This window comes from Larus michahellis, chromosome 4, assembly GCF_964199755.1.
Source record: "Larus michahellis chromosome 4, bLarMic1.1, whole genome shotgun sequence".
Taxonomy (NCBI): domain Eukaryota; kingdom Metazoa; phylum Chordata; class Aves; order Charadriiformes; family Laridae; genus Larus; species Larus michahellis.
The window spans coordinates 34910193-34931458 of NC_133899.1; the positions used below are offsets into that span (position 1 = coordinate 34910193).

Here is a 21266-nt window from a genome sequence, read left to right on the forward strand (position 1 = left end):
GAACTCACCGGCAAGGCTAGAAAAGCCCTCGGCCTTGCCTACAGAGACGCAGCGCCTGGGAAGTAACAATCACAGGGACACGTTCATGATTTCACCTCTCAGTCAACAGTCTAACGCTTCCCCAGGTTTTCCAGGATATGAGTCCAGTTTCACTTAACTAAGCAAAATATTTATTTCGGGCATTTATTTTAAAGCAATTACTCTTCAGGCTGTTTAATACATCGTTAGGATCTTAGTTTGCACGGACAAACGACTGACCTTTTCCTAATATTTTACTACATATGCAGCATTTAAAAGACAACTTTTCTTCTCAGCTTCGAAGCTTACGTTAAAATACCATTATGTCCGTTTAGCAAAGCGAAGGGGGGACACACACACACCTCTCCAAAATTTATGTTCTTTTGCAGGCCGGGTCACCACAGCTCGGTGAGGAGAACGCGGGGAGCGGGGCCGCGGTCCAGATCCCCGCCTCTCCTGCCAGCTGGGAACCGGAGACCGGGCACCACACCCACCTCACCAAGCCAGGAATTAAAACCCCCGCGTAACTCACGCCTGCAGTGCCGCAGGGAAACCGCTGGGGATCAGGAGATCGCCGGAGATCAACGCGAGCTCCTCGGAGCGCAGCGCTCTGGGCGAGCAGCGGCGGGCGGAAAAGATGGCTGCAGCCCACTGCGCGTGAGCCACCTCCCTCCCCGCCGGCCGCACTGCGCCTGCGTGGCGGGACGTGACGTAACGTGACGTCCCTCCGCGGGGGCGGGGCCGGGGCCTGCGCGGTTGCCAGGGTGACGGGAATACAACATGGCGCGCTGAGGGCTGGGCCAGGAGGCGCTCAGCGATCGGGAGGGGGCCTGGCCGCTCTCTCGCTCACCCCGAGACCTGCAGGCGAGCGCAGGATGAACAGTAAGGGGGTGTGGGGGAAAGCAGTCGGGCCCTGCTCGGTGTGGAGGCGGCGGGCAGAGGGCCCTTCCTCAGGGGTGGTGTGGGCCCGGGCGCTTCTGAGAAGGCCGGCCGTCACCGGTGACTTTGGCCTGAGGGGACCGGGGTCTGGGCCGCGCGGGGGGCACCCGGGCTGAGGTGGTCGTAGGTGCTTTTGTAGTCCCTGGAAACCGCCGTCACTGCAGCCCGCTCCTAGATCTCGCTGCCGAGACCGCACATCTAAACGCTGGTCTCTCTCTGCACACCAGTCCTCCTCGTCAACAGGGCGCTAATAAATCTTTCTCCCGCTCCTGTGAAGCAGTAGCCTATCTTCTGGTCTCTCTAAGTCCTTTCTTAGAAATTGCTAAGTTTTCTCATTCTTTGTTCTTAAAACTTTTCCTTCCATTACTTGACATCCTTCAAATCATCCCGTGTCACATCCTACACGTTTAGCATGTTTCTTAATGCAATAATTACGTGCCATGGCCTTGTGACTGTGGCTGAAGCTGGGCTTCTTGTTGCTTTCTTAATTTTTTTGTGTCATTTCTCTCTTCCCACTTGCATCAATGTCATGTTTAAATGTCATGGCTTTATCTTCCTGAGCATCTTGGCATCTTTGCAACAAAATACCTGCTTTAGGTTTTTATAATATCCTGGTTTGACTATTGTAGTGCTATCCTTTCTGTCATTTTGCATTGGATTCTTTAATTCTAAATGATGATTGATTTTTTGGTGCTCTCTAGTTACAGTAATACGGCTGTAGTCTTTAAATTCCATTACTTTCCCATAATTTTAATTTACGTTGTTCTTAATTTCCTGAGTCCTGTAGCCTCTTGCACATTAAACTTTCCTTCTGTTGAATGATCACCTCTCTGCTATTCTCATGGCCACTTTTTTGGTGTTAGACTAGTGCAGATTGCTACAACTTATTCTTAAAAATAACTTCTACCATATCTTTTGCACTTGATTTTCTTGATTTGTATGGAATTTCATTCAGTTTTCCTAACCTTTTTCTGCCTTTCCGCTAACGATTCTAAGCCCAAACATCTGTGTGTGCTGAGAGGAGGGAGGGAAGAGGTTAGGTAATATCTAGCTTGTTGTAGATGCCATGAAAGAATTGCAAACCAGTGATTAGGTCTTCTTTATTCTTTAATGTTATACGGAAGTGCAATTAAAACACTTTATTTAATTTCATCCTCAAAGCTTTCAGTCTTAAAATGCTGATAAAATTTTTAATATTTCTGTGATTCTTTATCTTTGAGTACCACAAATTCAGGGAAATTAACTAGTAATTAGTTTTGTTTTGCAGCTGTTGTAAGTTTCATAGCTTAAAAAGTGACATGCTTTGACCGGACTGTCTCTTTCAGTGTGTGTTTGAAGTCCCTTGTTTTAGGGGTGTTTTTTTTGCCACTTGGTTACTTTTGAAGGATCAGTTATGTGGTGCTGAAGAAGATTTTTAAGAATCTCCAGAAATCTTGTCTTGTGGATGCAAACTCAATATTTGTATTAAATTGTTAGTACATTTGAAGTCAAAATTTTATTTCTTCTTATTCTATATAAACTTTTATGTTATTATTTTTACAATGTCTGAGTTTCTTTCAGCTTCTTATTAAATGATAACTAACTTGTCACATGATCGTTCTCATTTTCTCCCTAGGAGAAAAGCACTCTCATCTTCAGTGATCTATTTTGTTGAGAGTTTACACATTGATTTTATGCATCAAAGAGTCATTTCAAATAATGCAATTTTCAGTCCTGATTCTGTACTTTATTCAATCAATTGAAATTATTCAGGTCTTTGCTGTCATAGCTCTCTCTTAAGTGCCAGGTTAGAACCTCAGTTGTGTGTTATGTGTGAGTTTTCTATTTTGTATGTATAGCAATCTATTGTAAAAAATTAAAATAACAAACTTTACAGGCTTAAATTAAAAAATCTTTAGTGCTGTAAGAATGTTTTAAAGTGTGTAAAGAATTAACTCTTCTTACACTATCAAAACTCTTCAGTTTAAAATAAAAAATATATTTTGAGCCTTCTACTGTCATTCAGACTTCTCTTGTAGGAGAAAAATACATATATAGAAGAAAATATAAACAAAAACAAATTATATAAACACATACTATCCATCTTCATTATATATCTAAAAATATTTTAAATTAATTTGTACAATAATGCTTTCCCTGTGTTTCTCTGCTTAAGTACCTGGTTCATTAGCACCTATGGTTGGTTTACCATGGATATTCTTATTTTCAGCTCATATGATTTCTTTTTTTTTTTTTTTTTTTTTGTCCAGAGAGTCAATTACTTGCACTTAAGAAACAAAAAATAAGGGATTGCCATTTATTAGAATCAAAGAGTAGGTCAACAAATAGCTAATTTTTTTGTATCAGTCTTGGGTATTTTTGCCTTGGGGACTGGCTCTGACATTATATGAACTATATAAGGCAGGCAGCGTATATCTAACAATTTGGAGAGTACCCGTTGCTACCAACAAAACCCATTGACACTTTTTCTTTGGACTTCTGTAAGAGTGGGTTTTAAGTAGTCTGAATTTAGACCTCCATCTTATATTTAGCTATTTAGATAGATAGGAAATTAAAACTTAATGTGGGGGTAAGAGAACACGGTGCAAAGTGTGATTTTTGCTGACAAAGCACGTTACTTGCTCAGTCACGTTGCTTAGTGAAGTACTGAAGACTAGGGATCACCTTGCTTGAAGCACTAATTGACCAGTTATCAAATAACAGCTACATGAATTAAACAGTCCCTTGGTCTCTTCCTTATTTTGGAGTTAGAGATTGCCTCCTTTACCTATAATGATTTTCAGATTTGCTTTCTGCTTTTAATTGTCTGTATAGAGTGCATTAAATGGTGTCATTAATTTTTAAATTACTCTGCTTTTTCCCATTTTTCAAATTTAGATGGCCTAATTAGTTAGTTTATGATCCAGCATAATGCACAATGATGAGAAAACCTAAGCAGCAGGTCATAAAAATGAGAAGAGCAACTGACAGTTCTCACACAAGTGCTGCTACTCTATTGGAGAAAGAGGGATTTTCAAGGGGAAGGTTTCTACTAATTAAAATATAAGCATTTGAATCACAAAGAAAGACTTTTTTTTTTTTTTTTAACATGAGTAAGTGTGAAAGTTGGGGAGGAGAAAAGAGATGAAGACAACACAAATTGATTGCTAGTTGGAAGACAGTATTAGAATGTCCCTGCCTAAGTAACTTTCTCTCCGCAAAATTTCTTGGCAGGCTTCTCCACTGTGAGGCTGTATTTATACTTGTAAATTAAACATATCTGGAAATCTTCTTGGACACAAAGAGCAACTGGCATGAAATGGCCCACATCTATGCTAGTAAATTTTCTTATCTTCCAAAACAAAGCACTAGGACAGAAACTGCTTGAGGAATGACCTTAGAAGGAGCCTCACATCAGGCTGGGAGGGTACCTAGGAGAGTGGTGGTTGTCACAGTAACTAATACAGGCAACTACACTTCATTGAATTGACTGCTATCGATGTAGCTTAAGACTCCTACGGTTATTCTAACTCCCATAAAGGGTTGAATATGATAAAAGAGGTTTCCTGCTCTGCCTCCCTCAAAATGACCAGATTTGGATCTTTCTTAAATAATAAGACTACGTTGAAAGCAACAGCAGCATAAAGCTATCCAGAATTGGGTTTTGCCCAGATGAAATTACTGGAAGAATTATCAAGGATAGAATCTGTAGGTGCTAAAAATAAAGGGAAACAGGAGGACAAAGTGGGTGAAGGGAACCAGGCAGTGGGATTGGTAAGGAACAGTTAATCACAAAAGCTGAAGCAGAATAAAGGAGGAAAGAAAAGAAATGTCAATTCTGAAGGAAATTAGGAAAAGACAAAGAAATTAATATAAATAAAGCTTTCTTTATAATCCTTATGTTATCTGCTTAATGTCTTAAAATTCTGCAGAACTAGAATTGACTGATTTTCACATCCTTGTGTTTGGTGCACTTCATTAGTAAAGCCAAGCATTATTTTTGGTCTAGTGTAAAACTCCTATCTGAATTCAATATGGAAATAAAGCAACTGCTTTGCTTAAAAAAAAAAAAAAAAGCAAACCCAAAACCAAACAAAAAAACCCCAACCCAAAAAAAAGAGAAAAAAAACCCCTCACCAAAAAAACCATGTTGGAACAATGACAAGATACACTTGCTTTTCAAGATAATTTTATGTTTTCAGTACAATGTAGATAAAGGTGGTTTTTTTGTGAAAGAAGCAAAGAATAAATTCAGGTATGAGTTGCTAATGTGCTGCAGCAGAAAAAAGGTATGAAGTGCTGCGTGCAGAGGCATTATGTCTCTGAGCAAGGAGGTAGTAGTTTATTGTCTAAGATATTTATATATATCTTATGTGTAAAAATCCTTTTATTTAAAAATTTTCCATTAGTCAGAATTCTAACAAATCAAGTATGGTTTGATATGCAGTCTTCATAACAATTTCTATTTTAAACATGCTGAAACAGTATATTTTTGTTTTTTAGAATATAAACCCATTGGTAAGATAGGAGAGGGAACCTTTTCTGATGTTCTGAAGACACTGAGTCTTAGGGATGGAAAGTACTATGCATGTAAACACATGAAGCAACATTTTGAAAGGTATGGATAATTAATCATAGTGCTACAGAAAATCTTACGTAAATTTGGTGGGGAAATGTGAAATTAAGACTAAAGGGACAGCAAGGGAACTCTGCTGCTGATTATTCAGGGCCTTCCCATTTGGCATTGCGGTTATTTCCTTGAGTACTTTGATGTCATCTGCTGTACTAAATGTTGCCTGGCCACTGGGGCGAGGGTGAAATGGGAAGAATGAGGACTAAATAGCTGATTTTTGCCTTTCCAAACACACTGAATATACTTGTGCTGGTTTTCTTTTTGCTGTAAATAATCATAGGAGGAGGAAATGCATCAGTCCTTCCCCTGGACAATACTTTTTTCAGTCTTACTTAAATAACTGTTTTAATGCAAGTTAAAAACAGTGTATTTATCCTTAGTCCACATATAGCATTAGTTCTACTTCATACTTGCATTTATATTTAATTACATCCATCAGCAAAACGCTATTTGGTCACAAAATAGGTACTTTTTATCGGTTAGGAAAATAGAGGAGAGGGCTGTGTGGAAGTAGCCATAGACTTGACATTCTTCTCCAAATATATGTGCACCTTTTGGGTCACTGTATTTGTATTCTCAGTTAAATATTTTAATTTCCTAGTGAGATCAGTGGGAGTGACACATTTGTACATATGAAGTAAAATGGGACATTTTTCTCGTAGGTGAGGTTTCACAATGTAACTCAGAGCTTCAAAAACTAAAGGAAAAGTGGAGCTCTGAAAAAATTACTGTAAGTTAGAAAAAAAAAAAACAACTCAGAGATCTGCAAGTAATGTGGTTTCTGATTCTCTTTTGTGTTGTTAGAGAACTGTTGGTCTATTTATAAATTACCTACAACCGACCAATTGTCCAATTTGTGATCAAAACAGTATTTAAGCTAACTGCTTAACTACATGAAGGGCAGATGGTGTACGATTCAGTGGTAGGACACAACAAGACTCTCTTCCATGTAGCATGTTTAAAATATCTTTTAGGCCTTTAACCCTTTGATAAATTGACTGAGAAATTCTTTTGATGTAATGAACTCTTTTAGCAACAGGTAAGAGTTTTAAACAGAACCTACCCAAGGTATTTCTCCGAGTTTCAAATTGGAAAATATTGTTTTGGTGTTTAGGTTTAAGTCTGATGTGTCTATGTGTCCCGTTCTGATCCATCAAATAGCGTGCAAAGCTCTCTGTTTCCTGCTTCCTCCCCACAGTTTCTGTAGCATGTAGTTTATTAAAGCCTAGGAGTGCAACATAATAATGAAACAATAGTCGAATAGTGTCTGTTTTTCATGAAAGAGGTTAGCATCAAAACTTAACTTTAAATGTTAAATTTGGCAAGGCTAGATTGTCACTTTCAGCATCATGCTGAGGAGCAGTTGGAATGTATCCTACACCAGCGCAGAATAAACGGTATCATACATACTACTATTACGCAACACGAAATTCCTCCCGGATAGCTCCTTGGCATAGTAACTGATGTCTGGAGTACAGTACATTACTACTTATCTTGTCTGGGTAAATCCAGCTACTCCAGATTGCAAGGAGGATTAAAGCCATTCTCATGATCACTGATTTGCTCTATAAAGAAACAAAGCAGGCAAAAAATTTAACAGGTCCTGCATTTGAAAGTTCAATTACAAACTAAAGTGGAGCATTCTGACAGTCTCATGGCAGGGAAGCAAACAATTATAATCTGGTCCCTGATTGCAAGTCAGTTTTCCTCTTTTTAATTCAACTTTAGTATGGAACAAGTGAATAAGCTGAGAGAAGTACAAGCACTAAGGAGGCTGAGTCCACATCCTAATATCCTTATGTTACATGAAGTTGTTTTGTGAGTATGGTGCATTCATTTCTTTCCTCCTTATTCCTTTATTTGAATGATATCCAGTAACTTTTGGGTCTAGAGGCAGCCTGTAGGCACTTAACCAGCTTTTTATTCTAACAGAAAGAAAAAAACAACAAACTTGTCCAGTTCTACAGTCTTCGTGCCTTTTTTGTTAAGAAAATCTGATGTAGCGCTCGCTTTATCTGGCTCTTTCGCAGCAGACCCAAAATATTTCAACATCAGTATGAAAATTACAGACTAGATATGTTTTAGGCATAGTTAAACTTGGTATCATAATATGTAATACTTGCTGATGATTTCAACCCATGTCCCATATCCAGTGAGTGCTTTAACTGCACAACAGCATGTCTACTGGAGACACTATTTTGGTTAGGCACACTCGGAGCTTATCTGCTGGAATAGAATCTTCTGGTACTTCAAGGATCTTTGCTTGTCTTGTCAGTTTGAACTAGGGATCCAGGCAAACCATTTGGCAGTATCATTTCGTAGGCAACTTTACAGACAACCCTTTGCAAATAATAGAAGTTTAGACCTCTCAATTAGGCAGCAGCCAAGCTATGAATTTGGAAAGAGATCAGTCAGTGATGGAGTTGGGTTCCTTAGCCTCGTTAGACGCTTAAGTGTCTTCTGGGGACGGGTTCTGTCTCATGAAGAGATCAGGTTGTATGACAGCATTTACTATAATACATTACTGTGCGTTATACTTCATCACTATGCAACAGCAGACTTCATTATTCAAATACCTGACACAAAACTTGTTGACTGCTCTAAAATATTTTTTCTTGCTCTTCAGGCTGTCTTATTCCTTTGCTCAAAGCTCTGGTACTATGCTGTTATTGACAGGCCCATTTTCTACCAATATATGGAAAGCCAGTAATCGTGTCAGCGGCTTAGCTTTCTGGAATTCTCAGCTTCAGCTGCCGTGTTGTTAACGAAGTGTAATCCAGATGGCCAGCCAGCTCGTCCAGCTCTTTCACAGTCTGTCTGCGAACTAAATTGCAGATTGTACCCTCAACCTTTTGCTGTCTGGGTTAATGGAACATTGCAGAGGGGTGGTACTATAATGCAATTATCTTAAAAAAAAAACAAAACAAAAAAAAAAAAACCAAAAAAACAAAACCTAAAGATGTCTGCCCCTGCAAGGCAGTGACATAGAAATTAAAATCTCAGATGTATTATCATATTGCGATAATATTTAAAATTAAAACACAGATTCCAATCACATACTCATTTCCGTGCAATAGAACACTACTGTTGACCTAACTAGAAAGTATTTTCATATATGGTATAATGGCTTTCCTATCTTTTATTGTAAGATTGTATCAGTTAATTTACTGGAAATTTCTTGATACTGAACAGTGTGATATGCTCAGAAAACATGCATTCAAATAACTTCACTGAGGAAATCGGTTAACTTTTGCAACAGATACTTTAGATAGTATAAACTAAACCTATGATACCTCAGACCCAAAGTTGAAAAACTTCTATGCGAAACTCTCAATTAAAAATGAAAATGTCCATTTTAATACTGGTTAAACTAAGTACTTTTTTCTATGCTGTGTACAAATCAACATGTAAATTTTATTTCTAGCTTAAAGTTTCCTTATATTTGTTTCTTCAGTGATAAAAAAGCTGGCTCCCTTTCACTGATATGTGAACTTATGGACATGAATATTTATGAGCTGATAAAAGGTATGTAGCATATGCTTAAGAAACACACAAACACTCCTTGTGTAGATCACGAAGTGGAATTAATTATTAATTATTTTTCACTTGGTTGTTCACCATTACATATTATAAAACTGCTAGGGAAATTTTCTGCTGTACTGCTTTACTCTGTATTTCTTTCCAGTGCAATATACCCAGCCATTTAAGGCAGGGATGCATGCAGAAGGTTTCTAATGAGTCAGGTCAATGACCATCTATTTCTACAGTCAAACTTTACATGAAAACAAAGAAACAACCTTGACTGCAAAACACAAAATAATTGCTTTATGAAACAAAACATACAACTTAAATAGGTTCTTTGTTAGGTCTGGACTCTAATGATATAAGAAGAAAATTATTCCCATTTGTTTCAAAAACTAATGAATCAATAAATAACGATTTTCAGTTTTTATATCTAGTAAAAACGCCTTTTACCAAGATTTCTCTATAAATAACATTGTTCCCTGAAAACTCCTATATTTAATAATTATGGAGCTGTTTGTCAAAGCAGGTGGGAGACCATAAAAGCTTGAGAAGAGTTACCACAAAAAAGTTCAGAACAAAAGCCGATTTAAAACCAGATCTCATATAAATGCCAAAGGAGTTGGATACAGCAAATGAAGGGGCAGTTACTTACAATTCAATATTAAAACAGGATTTTTTTTCTGAATAATTAAAAATTTGTAATGTCTTAACAGTTGGGAGATTCATTTAAATAACTGAGCATGCAGCTGTCGTTCAGTGTAATAGAATAAAGACTTGCTCCCATGCATTGCATTAGTGACACTGAGTATTTAGATCTCTAACAAAAGTCGTAAACCTGTTCCTGACATAGATAAAATATTGAGATTAAAATACAGTTATTTGCTGGTCAATGAAGCAGACATGAATATTTGCTGGTTTTAATAAGCCATTTTATTTTTCTGTGATAAATTTGTTAAATTGTAAAGTCAGAGTAATGGCATATAGGAAAGAGTCCTCATTGATAGTAAGTTAGTCCAGTGCATTAAAACAATCCTGCATTGTCTCCTTCTAGAAAAGATACTGTACTTCAGTTATGAAAAATCAGAATGTTTCATTTCGTTCTTTAACTGCTTTTTTTTTTAACCCCAGAGTATTTGCTTTCATTTGGTTATATTTCTCAGTGTTTCTCTCATTCTTTTTATGTGAAAAAGCCTGTTATGGTAAACATTGTATACAGATGGAAATTAGTCTAATAGTTTCATTATGTTCCGCTATGTTTTTTTTTTTTTATTTTAAAATACAGTTTTTATCAAATGCAAGTTTTCCATAAGAAGATTGTTTTCCGGCAATCCAGTGGTTAGACACTGGAATAGGCTGCCCAGGGAGGTGGTGGAGTCACCATCCCTGGATGTGTTTAAGACTCGTTTAGATGTGGTGTTAAGGGATATGGTGTAAGGGAGAACTTTGTAGAGTGGAGTTGATGGTTGGACTCGATGATCCCAAGGGTCTTTTCCAACCTTAATGATTCTATGCCGCTTAGTTTTAAAACCCTCCTTTTTTTATGGCATGGTAAATCAGTTCAAAATGAAATCTGTGTTCAATTGTAATCTGCAATGCTGCAGTTAGGGGTTATCTGAACACTAATCTGGGTCTACCTGAACTTCTATAAATTGCTGGTTCTTCTTTATGGTCTAGATTTTATGTCTGGACTGTGTTTCCCATGATACGATGTCATTTTTTCACCTAGCATGAGGTGGTGGCACATGGAGTGGAGCTTGTCAAATCGTAGAATAAAATGGGAAAATGAACAACAGATTCCTATGGAGATTATAATATATAAAAGAAGTATTTTGATAGTTTAAAGTATTAAAGTATTTAATTTGTAGCAAGTGTTCCGCATTTTTCAGAAATTAATTTTGGGGCTTCAAAGTAGACATGTCAACACCACAATTTCCTATGGGGCAGAACTAGCTTTTTATTTGTTTTCTCCCCCAAACAACTCTACTTGTGGCTTACTGCAAAGTCAGGAAATGTAACATGTAGCAGTCATTTCAAACAATAAATAGGGCAAAAACTCCCAAGTACGCAATTAAATTGGAAAATTAATCTTAGTTCTGAGACAGAATGCTTATTAACTGAGGATATCTAGTTAACAATGGTGAGTAGAAGGAGCTCCTTTTGAATTTTCAGCGTTGTGATTTGAAGGAGCGCATTACTAATTTGTAGAACAATTAAATTGTGTCACAAAACGGTTTTCAAAGTGTACCGAAGTAGTTACATTTCAGATGATTTACAATCTTTTGTAAGTTTCTACAGTGTATAGTAATACGATTGCTTGTCATTTTCTGACTACTCTGAATCTTGCAAAATTAAGTTTACTATAGGAGTAGAACAATTTAAAGAGTTTTAAGTTAGAAAACTTTAGAGGCAAGCATGGTTTGTACAAAATTTTGTAATGAAGAAGAACTTGAACCTGGGGTTGACTGAAAATTAATTTCTAATTTAAGAAAGTGTATGGAGACACTTCTGTAATTAGGAGGACAGTCACTGTAATGCCGCTAATGTGGCAAGTTGATCTTTTTGGTTTTTTCCGTAATAACCTGCCAGATTTAGGTTCTTTCAGTCAAGACAAGGCTATTTGTCTTTACCCACAGTCATAATCCTCTTGCTATTAATTTATAGTGGTATCACAAGTCATTTAATAACTGAAAAACAGTCTTGCCTTTTGTCTAATCAAGAACGGTGTGGTCATTTAAAGCAATGAAAAAAATACGGCTCAGAGAGAGGTGCGAAAGGTGCCTCAAGCAAAAATGATTGTAGCCTTAAGTGCCGCCACCTTATGATTCACTTCACTGTTACTTCCAAATGAGGTTTCTCTAATGATAAATCTGGAGGTAGAAGAGCATCTGCTCCAGATTTTACTAGTGACCTGTAATGAGAAAGCAATTGAGCGTGACTTCTCTTTATGAAGGCCTGATTTTATTAAAAAAATACTAATAATCCGAGTTGGCTTGAATAGCTGCATTTTATAACATCTTTTCCTCTATAAATGACAAAAACCCTGATGTTGAAAACACCATATATCTCCACTGGGGTAATAATACTATGGTTCCTGATGTAAACGGTACTCTGTTTCAAGTGCTTTGTTACCTAATCCTGCTCAGTGGATTATGTGGCTGACTGGAGGAGCGCTGTAATCAGTTTGGAACACAGGTCCTGCTGGCTGCTGGGACCTGCAGCCTCAATGAGTTACTGTCCTGATAATCTCCCTCCTCCTCCCCAGCCAATTACTCATGCTGCTGTCATCAGGCAGATCAGTACCTGCTTTGTTTTTCAAAAATGTGATCATTTCTGCCTACGTTGATGACATTGCAGTGTTACATAAAGGCATTACAGCAAGATTAAAAGGTCTTTGGAGCCTATAAAAGAAAAAAGCTGAGCGGTTACTGAATGGCTCTGAAAAATAGATAAATTCTATAACTGTCATTATTGTGCAACGGCAATAGCAAGCTAAACTACATAGGTTAACCTTTAATTTGCAAGTCAAATGTGAATCACAGTCATTTAAGCATTGCAGTAATCTGAGCTAGTTGATATGAATCTTGACCCTTAAGGACAGTTACTTTGTTTAGAGAGGAAATTAGATGTTTAGAAGTGAAATACTGCAGTTCTGTTAGAACTGGGGGAAACAGATACTGCGAGAAAAACATGCAGTAAAAGCTAAGGTAGATTACAGACTATTGAACTGACAGTTGTTAGCTGAGCTATTCTGGTGCATACTGAAAGCTAAATTATGTCTGAAGTAGAGTGGAAAATGGATTACAAAGCTAGCTATAAATGACAGAAATAGTGTAATTGAAAAAAAGTAATATCAATGCGCTATTGGAAGCCAAAGAATATATTTTTTGTATTCTGTTGTTTGCTAAAAAGGACTTGTACAACTTGAAATTTAATTCTAGGAAGGAGAAAGCCATTACCTGAAAAAAAAATTAAGAACTACATGTACCAGTTATGCAAATCTCTTGATTACATACATAGGTAAGAGACCTGGTTCAGCAAAAGTTTTACATTAAATGTATCATACATTTATTTCAGGGTCGTCTCTAAGCAGAGACATACAATTGTCTGGGGCAGCAGACTGCTGCAGGGAGAAAAAAGGCCATGGCCCAGATGCATCTTTGCCTGTAGCAGAGCCCTGGAAGGCAGCAAACAGGCATCCCGCGCTGCTGCCAGCGCCCAAAGGAGCTGTAGTGCCTGCTGCAGGAAGCCCTCCTGGGATGGGGTGGCCCTTGCAGTCCTCTGGTAGCCTTGGTCAGAGCAAAAGCAGAAAGCCTGCCCTCAAAATGCAGTTTTTTTACTATGCTGTTGATAAGTTTGAACAAAGTGTTAGCTTCTTCAAGTGTTTTTTTACAAGTAACTGGAAGCACTGATAGCGTTTATCTTTTTACTGAACTCTTCTCTCTGGTGTGTTTATATTGCTACAGAAATGGGATATTTCACAGAGATGTGAAACCAGAAAACATATTAATAAAGGTAATTAATTTTATGTGAGAATATTTAACTGAAAGTGAAATATATCAGTGTTTTTCTCCTTACTCTGAGAAGGTAATCCTTCTTCGTGAATAAAAGTACAGTTTTCAAAAAATGTATAGACAGTTACTTCTAGTACCGTATTCCTGATCAAGAGGAATGAACGAGCAAGTTTGTTATTGGCTAAAACCTGACACGAATCAGATGCATTACAGCCTGCACGTTCCAATCTAAAAACCTGCTCTTTATTACTTTATATTTTCCTTTCTGTGTTAACCCAGAAACAAGATATAGGGTTCAGTTCTGCAGCCCTTTCTTTCTACATTCAATTCCTATGTTTAGTGGAAGTTATTCATACAAAAGACAGCAGAAGGTATTAGATTTCAGAAGATTTCTTTGTGGAAATCTATTCTCCTGACAGTTTCAGAATGTTATTTTGATCATGTCTGAAAAGGAAAAGGAAGGATTTAAGAATTCAGTTTATGAAATTTTATTTTCTGGTGATAAATTTTTCTTTTAAGTCTTAGAAGTGTACAGGAGAAGCCGTTACAAAGAGAAGCCAAAGCCACCTATTATATCACTGCTAAACACAAGAACTCTTAACAAAATAACTTAATCCAGATGTCCTATTTAGTCTTCCCTTCAGTAATAGTCCATATGCTTTTCAGTTAACTCTTAGCTCTTTCTTTTAATGATGTACAGAACAGTATTTGCACATATTATAGGACACAGATACCTTCAACCCTGAAGCTACTTGCTATTTAAATGCACTATTACTGCTATAATACTACCCCTGGGATTTCTGAAAGTTTAAAGTAATTTGTGGTTTCTTTTATGATGACTACTTCACACATTTAAGGAAAATATTTGCTTGAATATTTCAGTGTTTCTAATTTGTCAAAATACTTTATTTATTTTTGCAGCAGAATACTCTGAAGTTAGGAGATTTTGGATCTTGTAGGAGTATCTATTCTAAGCAGCCACATACAGAATATATCTCTACACGCTGGTACCGAGCACCTGAATGCCTACTTACAAATGGCTACTATAGTTACAAAATTGATCTGTGGAGTGCTGGCTGTGTTTTCTATGAAATCACAAGGTACAGTGCTCAGTGGAGGGTCTTGCATATCAAGAAAATCAAGGGTAGATAACTCAAAAAAGGAGCATGTGGTATGGGTAATATGATCTTTGTTTCCATGGTTTTGTGGAAGCTGCTTCTATGATTATTCTGCAGGGTTGGTGAGGCAGTAATCCTGTCTTGTCTGGCACTCTGCACCCTGTGGCAGGTTAGCAATAAAGCAGTAGGATGTTCAAGAGAACAGAGTACCAACAAATATTATTTACAAGCAAAATAACGTTTTTGAACAGTTTGTTGTTCTGTTGTTTGGCTTGGTTTTAGGATTGTTTTCTAATGGCTTCATGTTTAAGTTTGGTAAGTGTGTTTTCTCTGCTTTATCTCTGAATGGCTCATTTCCTGTCATGAGCATCGCTTACTATCCTCAATCTTGTTAATGCACTTGATGGTGAAGTTTTTCCCCTTGTTTTTTGACTTACTATTCTGCAAAACCAGAGGAGATCAGAGAAGACGCTCCCTCTGATTTATTATTTTGATTTATACTATAGCATGTTTAAGGCCCTTGTACCAGGACCTTATGTCCTGGCATTTTTTGAAGTCAGATTGTGATGAAGGAAGAGTTCAGGAAAACCCGGATTATAGTCCTTTAAGCTTTTCGATGGTGATGGAACTATAACTCCAAAAAATTGTCACTGGTCTTCAAAAAAAAAAAAAAAAAAAAAAAAAGGAAAAATAACCACCATGAGTATTTCTCCCAATATCTTTGTGCCCTAGCAACAGCAGCAGTTCTTCTTTATTCTCCTCCCACACTGCAGTCTCCGATATGCAACCAGGAGTGATAACATTTGCTTTGCTTCTTTCCTCCTCCTCCACATGGCGAGTGCAGCTGCTGCCATCATCATCACATTAAATGACAACCCTTATGCTTTGCCTGCTAACTTGTAGAAACAGTTCTACTTCGGTCAGAAAACTGTTAACACAAAAATCCCAAATGTGGCAGTTCTCTTGCAAAGTAAATCGGGACCAAAAGCTTTAAAAATGCTGTGGTTTTCCATTTCAATTTGAATCAGGTAGGCTTTGAAGTTTGGCAAGAAAATTAGACGCTGGAAACTTAAGTTTTCTTAGGGCAAAAAACCCTAAGAATGATATTTCCTCATAATTTTAGCTTAATGTAACAGATTTCATTCTTTGCAACCACTGCACATTTTCAGAGGCCTGATAGATGTGTTCAGAGAGAAATGAGGAATATTTATTGGAAATTACCAAATTAAAAAAGACACAGCCTTGCCAAGCTAAAGGAAGTTATGGGCAGATTTGTTTCTTTTTATTTGCATCTTGCAGCATTTGCTGTTTAATATTTGCGTAAGCCTTTATGCTTCACGCCACATTGTGTAAGAATTTTTAGTCTTTTACTCAGCCACGCTTATCTTTCAAATCTTGGTCTCCCCCTTTCTGTTCCTTATAAATCATGCTTCCTGGATTAGATTTTTTTTGTGGATTGCACAGTTGTTCTTCCCTAAATTATAGCTTTACATTTGGAGACGGCATATTTTTGTAGTTCACGCAAAAGCTGCTCCCAACTGCTGGTCTGGATAAAACTGCACAACACGAATCAGACCTGTTTTCTCTCCTTCCTCTACTCAAAGCTTTATAAAGACATTCGGAGAAGTGTGCAGCCAGCTGTTTGATTGAATTTGCAAACAGTTCACAGAAGTTTCCTCCTTCTACAGAGGGCTGAATGTATTGCTTTCAAGAATCACATGGTGCTACTGAAGTGTTTCTTAAATTATAAGCCCAAGGAAATGCTTTGCTAACATGGAAAAAAGCAACATGTGCAAGAAACAAATGTTAGTGAACCTAACTTGTTTCATCTGATTGCTCTATTGATAACAATGTTTTCAAGGACTCTATGCAAGTTTTATATTAACTGAGGATCAAGCTCAGGAATGCAGTTCAAATTACCATCTTTCCACCATTGCTGCTTCCAAAGAACCTGTGTGTTAGGAATGGAATGTTTCTTATAAATATATTTCTATGTGCATGCACAACACGAGGGACTGCTTGACTCTCTTAAAATGAGGAAAACATACTGTCTTCTGGGATCTGCCACTTCACTAGAAGAAAACACAACCCCATTTCCATTGCCTTTCACCAGGAGGGATGTTCTCTTTACGTATTTTATCCCTAACCTGCGAGGGGAGGCCAACTAAGGTTTCTGTTTAATAATCCAAACTACTCTTTCCATCTAAACATGCAGTTGTATTAATCTGCTCCTCACATGTTATCCTTCAGTTGTTGGTTGGTGTTAAACTGCCCACAAATGAATAATTCTAAAATGTATCTTCCTCGTAAATGAACATTTTTTTGACTGAAGTCAAAAAAACTTCAGTAACATAGCTATGCTACTTCAACTAGTTTAATCATGTCTTCTGTAGTGCTAATACCACCTCTTACCTTGCAGTTTTCAGCCTCTCTTTCCTGGATCTAATGAGCTGGACCAAATTTCAAAAATCCATGACGTTATAGGCACTCCCACTAACAAAACTCTCAACAAGTTAAAGCAGTAAGTATGCACTCCTGTAGTTATTAATCTCACTGTTTAAATATCCACAATCCAACTGTACAACTGTGTGTAATTTCTGCTCAGGGAACCACCACAACAATCTAATAGTGGTGTGATGGCTGCTGACTAAGTCGGAGTGTCTTCTATCCCTATCCAGAGATAGTCACGCATTCATGATCCTTGTAGGCAGAGCAGAGGAAATCTGAGCCTAGGTCAATCTTATTTGGCCTTTTATTTCTGTAGTATCTTTAAGGCCAATGACATAACTTACTAGGAAAGAAAACATTTTTTTTCCAAGTGTTACTTACTTGTCCCTAATAAATGATTACCTAAATCAGATTAGATTTTCTTTTTTTCCAGTGAATTTTAATTCTCTCTGAATATGCATGAATAACTGTTTGTTTTTAACTCACTTAACACAGGTCAAGAATTGCAAGTTTTGATTTCCCCTTTAAAAAAGGAAAAGGAATACCTCCTCTTGTGCACAATTTGTCTTCCAAAGGCTTCTCTCTCCTGTATGCAATGATAAAATACGATCCTGATGAGAGAATTGCTGCCCATCAAGCATTACAGCACCCTTATTTTCAAGAACTCTGGCAAGTGACTGTAAATCACTTCAATCTCGAAGACTAAAATTAAGAAGTGGAGGGAGCGCTGTGTGCTTATTATTTAAAGTGGACTGAAATGAAGTTTGCTTACAGTGCTAGTACTTAGCTTGCAAGACAATGAACGTAATTCAGTCAACATAATTCTTTGCTTTGAGTCCAAACTTCACCTAAAGGACAACTGATGTTTTTCTCTTTTTTTCCCCCAAACTTTTTAGGGCAGCTGATACGCAAGCTTTGGCCACGCACAAAAAATTCAGATTGCTAGGAAATACAGCAGGGCAAGTACCTCTGCATTTGTGGCAAATTTCAAAGGAAAGTCAAAGACAGGTAATATTAAAGTGGAACAATAGTCAGCCCATTTTGAGAAAGTAATTTGTGACACTGAGCTTGTTAGCTGGAAACAAATGTTTTAAGCTGATTACTTGGTTTTATTCAGTCTGCCTAAACACTGATCTTTATTGGGTCTGATGCAGTTCCACCCCCTACAAGCCCTGAAAATCATGAGTTAGAATTTAGAAGCTGTGATACCACATAATCCCTGCAGTAGACGGTTGTCATAGTTGATATTACTTAAGAGGGTCAGTTCCACGGTTTTTTAAAATATCTTCGTCCTCCTCTTTTGTTTTCTGCCTTTGAGTTGCAAAGTTGTACAGGTGAAGCTGTAGCAGAGGCAGAAAGTGTCCTTTTGCCTTCTTAGGCCTTCAGCCTGCATTTTGAACAAATAAGATTTTTTTTTTTTTTTTAACTTAAATATCCTGTATTTAGATGATACCTGGGAAAATCCTAAACTTATATTTAACACTGGAAATCAGCAAATTAAGATCTGATTAAAAATTCTGGCCAGTTAAAACTTCATCTTCAAGCTATGTGAAAAACACTTAACATATTCACTCTTAAGGGTTTACTATATCTGCAAGGTGTGATAGAAGTTAGTACTGCATGAAAATCTCTCAAATTAATTTTTTCCCCACAAAAACCCAAATTACGCTAGCAAAAAAAATAATAAATTTCTGCTGTGCATTTAACCTTGAAAGTGTGAACTCTTCTGCCGTAGGAGCACCCACATTTTCCACCAGTTTAGTTCTGGGATCCATCAGTGTGAGCTTAGCAAGAAGTTCATTTAGGAAAAAATTGCAAGAAACATCCAGTAGGGCAGTAATTTTTAAAAAAGAATTACCTGAAGTAATATTTGGCTGAGGCTTTGGGGTTGTTTTTTTTTCCTGATTAGTTGTATTTTCTTCTTTTATTCCTTAAGATGTTCTCAGAAAGAAATTGAATCTTATTTTTTTTATTTTAAAAGTTTTTTCTTAGGAAAGTCCAGGAAAAAACAAAACAACACGCAGCTCCTCGTGGAGAATTAGCAAAATTAAATCTTTCTGAAGTGGCCAAATTGACTTCCTGCCCTACTCCTACATTGCATTCAGTTTTCCGGGCACCTAAGGAAAGTGGTGAAACCCCTGTGTTACCGCCTGTTAGATTTATTGGATCGGATACCAAGGTACAGACCCTAACTTGCTCGTTAAAGTGTAATAGCAAAAATGTGTTTTACACAGTGTATTTCAAAATCCTGTTGTTTCCTCAACAGTCTGAGAAACAGAAGGTGCTTAAGTCTTCCCCGAAACGTTTCCACTTACCTGCTATAGACCGAAGAGGAGGAGGTTACTGACCACCTTGTAAAGTATTTGGCGTGTGAGGAAAAGCCACGACTGCCCAGTGAGAGACCAAATCATGCTTCTGTTGGTAGAGATCTAACAAGAACAGCAGCGCCTTATTTTGCATTTCTCTGACAATTGATAGGAAAACCCCACAAGGTTATGAGGCTTACCTGCCATTTTGGTATTCTGTTCCTGAAGGGTAACGATATTTAACTAAAGGATTGTTCTGGCAGAGCTTAGAGATCATCTGTATAGAACTTTCTAAGCATTTTTTTTCCTTTTAGAACCCGGTGGAGGAGGAGGTTGGTTAAAAATAACATGAAAGGATTCTTTGAGCTTCAGTATTAGGAATGGAATGTTACCTACAAAATATAAGTTTTCATGTTATATTGTAAATGACAGCTTTTGTATATTTTTTAGATGTAAAAAAATTTTATTTTTCAGTCAACTCTGGAAAGTACTTACCTCCTAGATTTAATAACTTCAACCTCAAGTTTTATTGAGAATGTGCAGATTACGCAATCGTATGAGGTACTTGATTTTGATGCAGTTTCTGTAACTGCTGAATATTTTTACGTAAGTATAATATAGCTAAAAGCTGAAGCAACTTTTTATTTGATTCAAAAGCAAATAAAACTTAGTCATAGTTTTCTTCAAGCCATTGATCTTAATAAAAAGTTTTAAGAGGGACTGATACCTCAGCTAGTTGCTTAAAAGAGCAGTAAAGGAACGTATCTTCTCGTGGTTCAGAAATTTTGCACACACATCATCAGTAACAATTTTATGTAGGGTTACTGTTTGATAGTGCTGTAAAGGGAAGAGTTAAAAGGCAGCATTTTTATCTTACGGGGAAAAAGTAGTTATTGCCATTTGATACCATTGATTTTAAAACTCCTGAGATCTCCTAAAATTTTGCAATAGTTAATTTGCAATACTTCAGTTTGGGGATGTGTTACAAAATAGTTTTGCTATTTAAAAAACAAGTAAATTTGTAGCTGGGGGTTTAAAAATCTTCTGCCTACCAAGTGTGCATGCAAGACAGGTTTTACAAAAAACTTTGTTGTTGTTGTTTTTTAATAGTTCTAAAAGTTACTCTGCTCATAACTGGGAAGTGATCAGCTTTTTTTCTCAGTAACCAAACACCTCTGTCTGCTGCTGTTCAAAATTTTCTGTGCAACAAAAAAGTGAAAAACCAAGCAATGGTTGACGAGCGAAAGCAGGCAAGGGGCACGCTGTATTAGACATCACTGCTGCACCTGAGGCACTATGAAAAAGCAAAGAAGAGAGGCAGCGCACTGGGTAGCGGATCATGTTAAAGTTACTAAGCCAAGCTTCCAGCATCAATTTGAGACTGATGCTCTAAATCCAGACAAACCATTTATTCTAATCAGTTCAGATGCCGCTCAAACAATGCAGTAACAATACACATTAAGATTTTATAAAAATACTGGTTGTGTAGAATAAAAGATATGCCCATTATGCGCTCAGTTCTCCTTCTGAGATTTTACTGGGCTATGCATTTGTGAAAATAATGATTTTTCTCACTCATTTAGAGGTTTTCCAGTAGTTGCTTTTTTTGGGGTGGTTGGTTGGGTTTTTTTAAGGATCAGTGTCTCAACACTGGCAGGATTCTGTTGTGACTGCATTAGATCCTATTCCTTGTTCTACTGTTCAGCTTCTGGATAACTTCAGGCATGCCCAAATTCCACATTGTAGCTTTTCAGTGTGGGGAAGCTCACAACACTCTAGTTCTTGATGA

General features: G+C 37.3%; 1 protein-coding gene across 3 annotated transcripts; it reads left to right on the top strand.

Moving 5' to 3' along the window:
* The first annotated feature begins 768 nt into the window (after positions 1-768).
* Positions 769-20682, top strand: MOK (MOK protein kinase). Of its 3 annotated transcripts, none has more exons than XM_074583960.1 (11): positions 769-900; positions 5440-5554; positions 7298-7387; positions 9024-9094; positions 13033-13111; positions 13558-13606; positions 14527-14705; positions 17143-17244; positions 17667-17840; positions 18068-18179; positions 19153-19657. In XM_074583960.1, exons 1-11 carry the CDS (start codon positions 894-896, stop codon positions 19516-19518), a joined length of 1344 nt encoding a protein of 447 aa, XP_074440061.1. In that variant the 5' UTR covers positions 769-893; the 3' UTR covers positions 19519-19657. The 3 variants fall into 3 exon arrangements, with proteins under 3 accessions (XP_074440061.1, XP_074440060.1, XP_074440059.1); XM_074583958.1 differs by lacking the exon at positions 7298-7387 and having other exon boundaries at positions 793-900; positions 19153-19350; positions 19438-20682; XM_074583959.1 differs by lacking the exons at positions 5440-5554; positions 7298-7387 and having other exon boundaries at positions 773-900; positions 19153-19350; positions 19438-20682.
* The last annotated feature ends 584 nt before the right edge of the window (positions 20683-21266 follow it).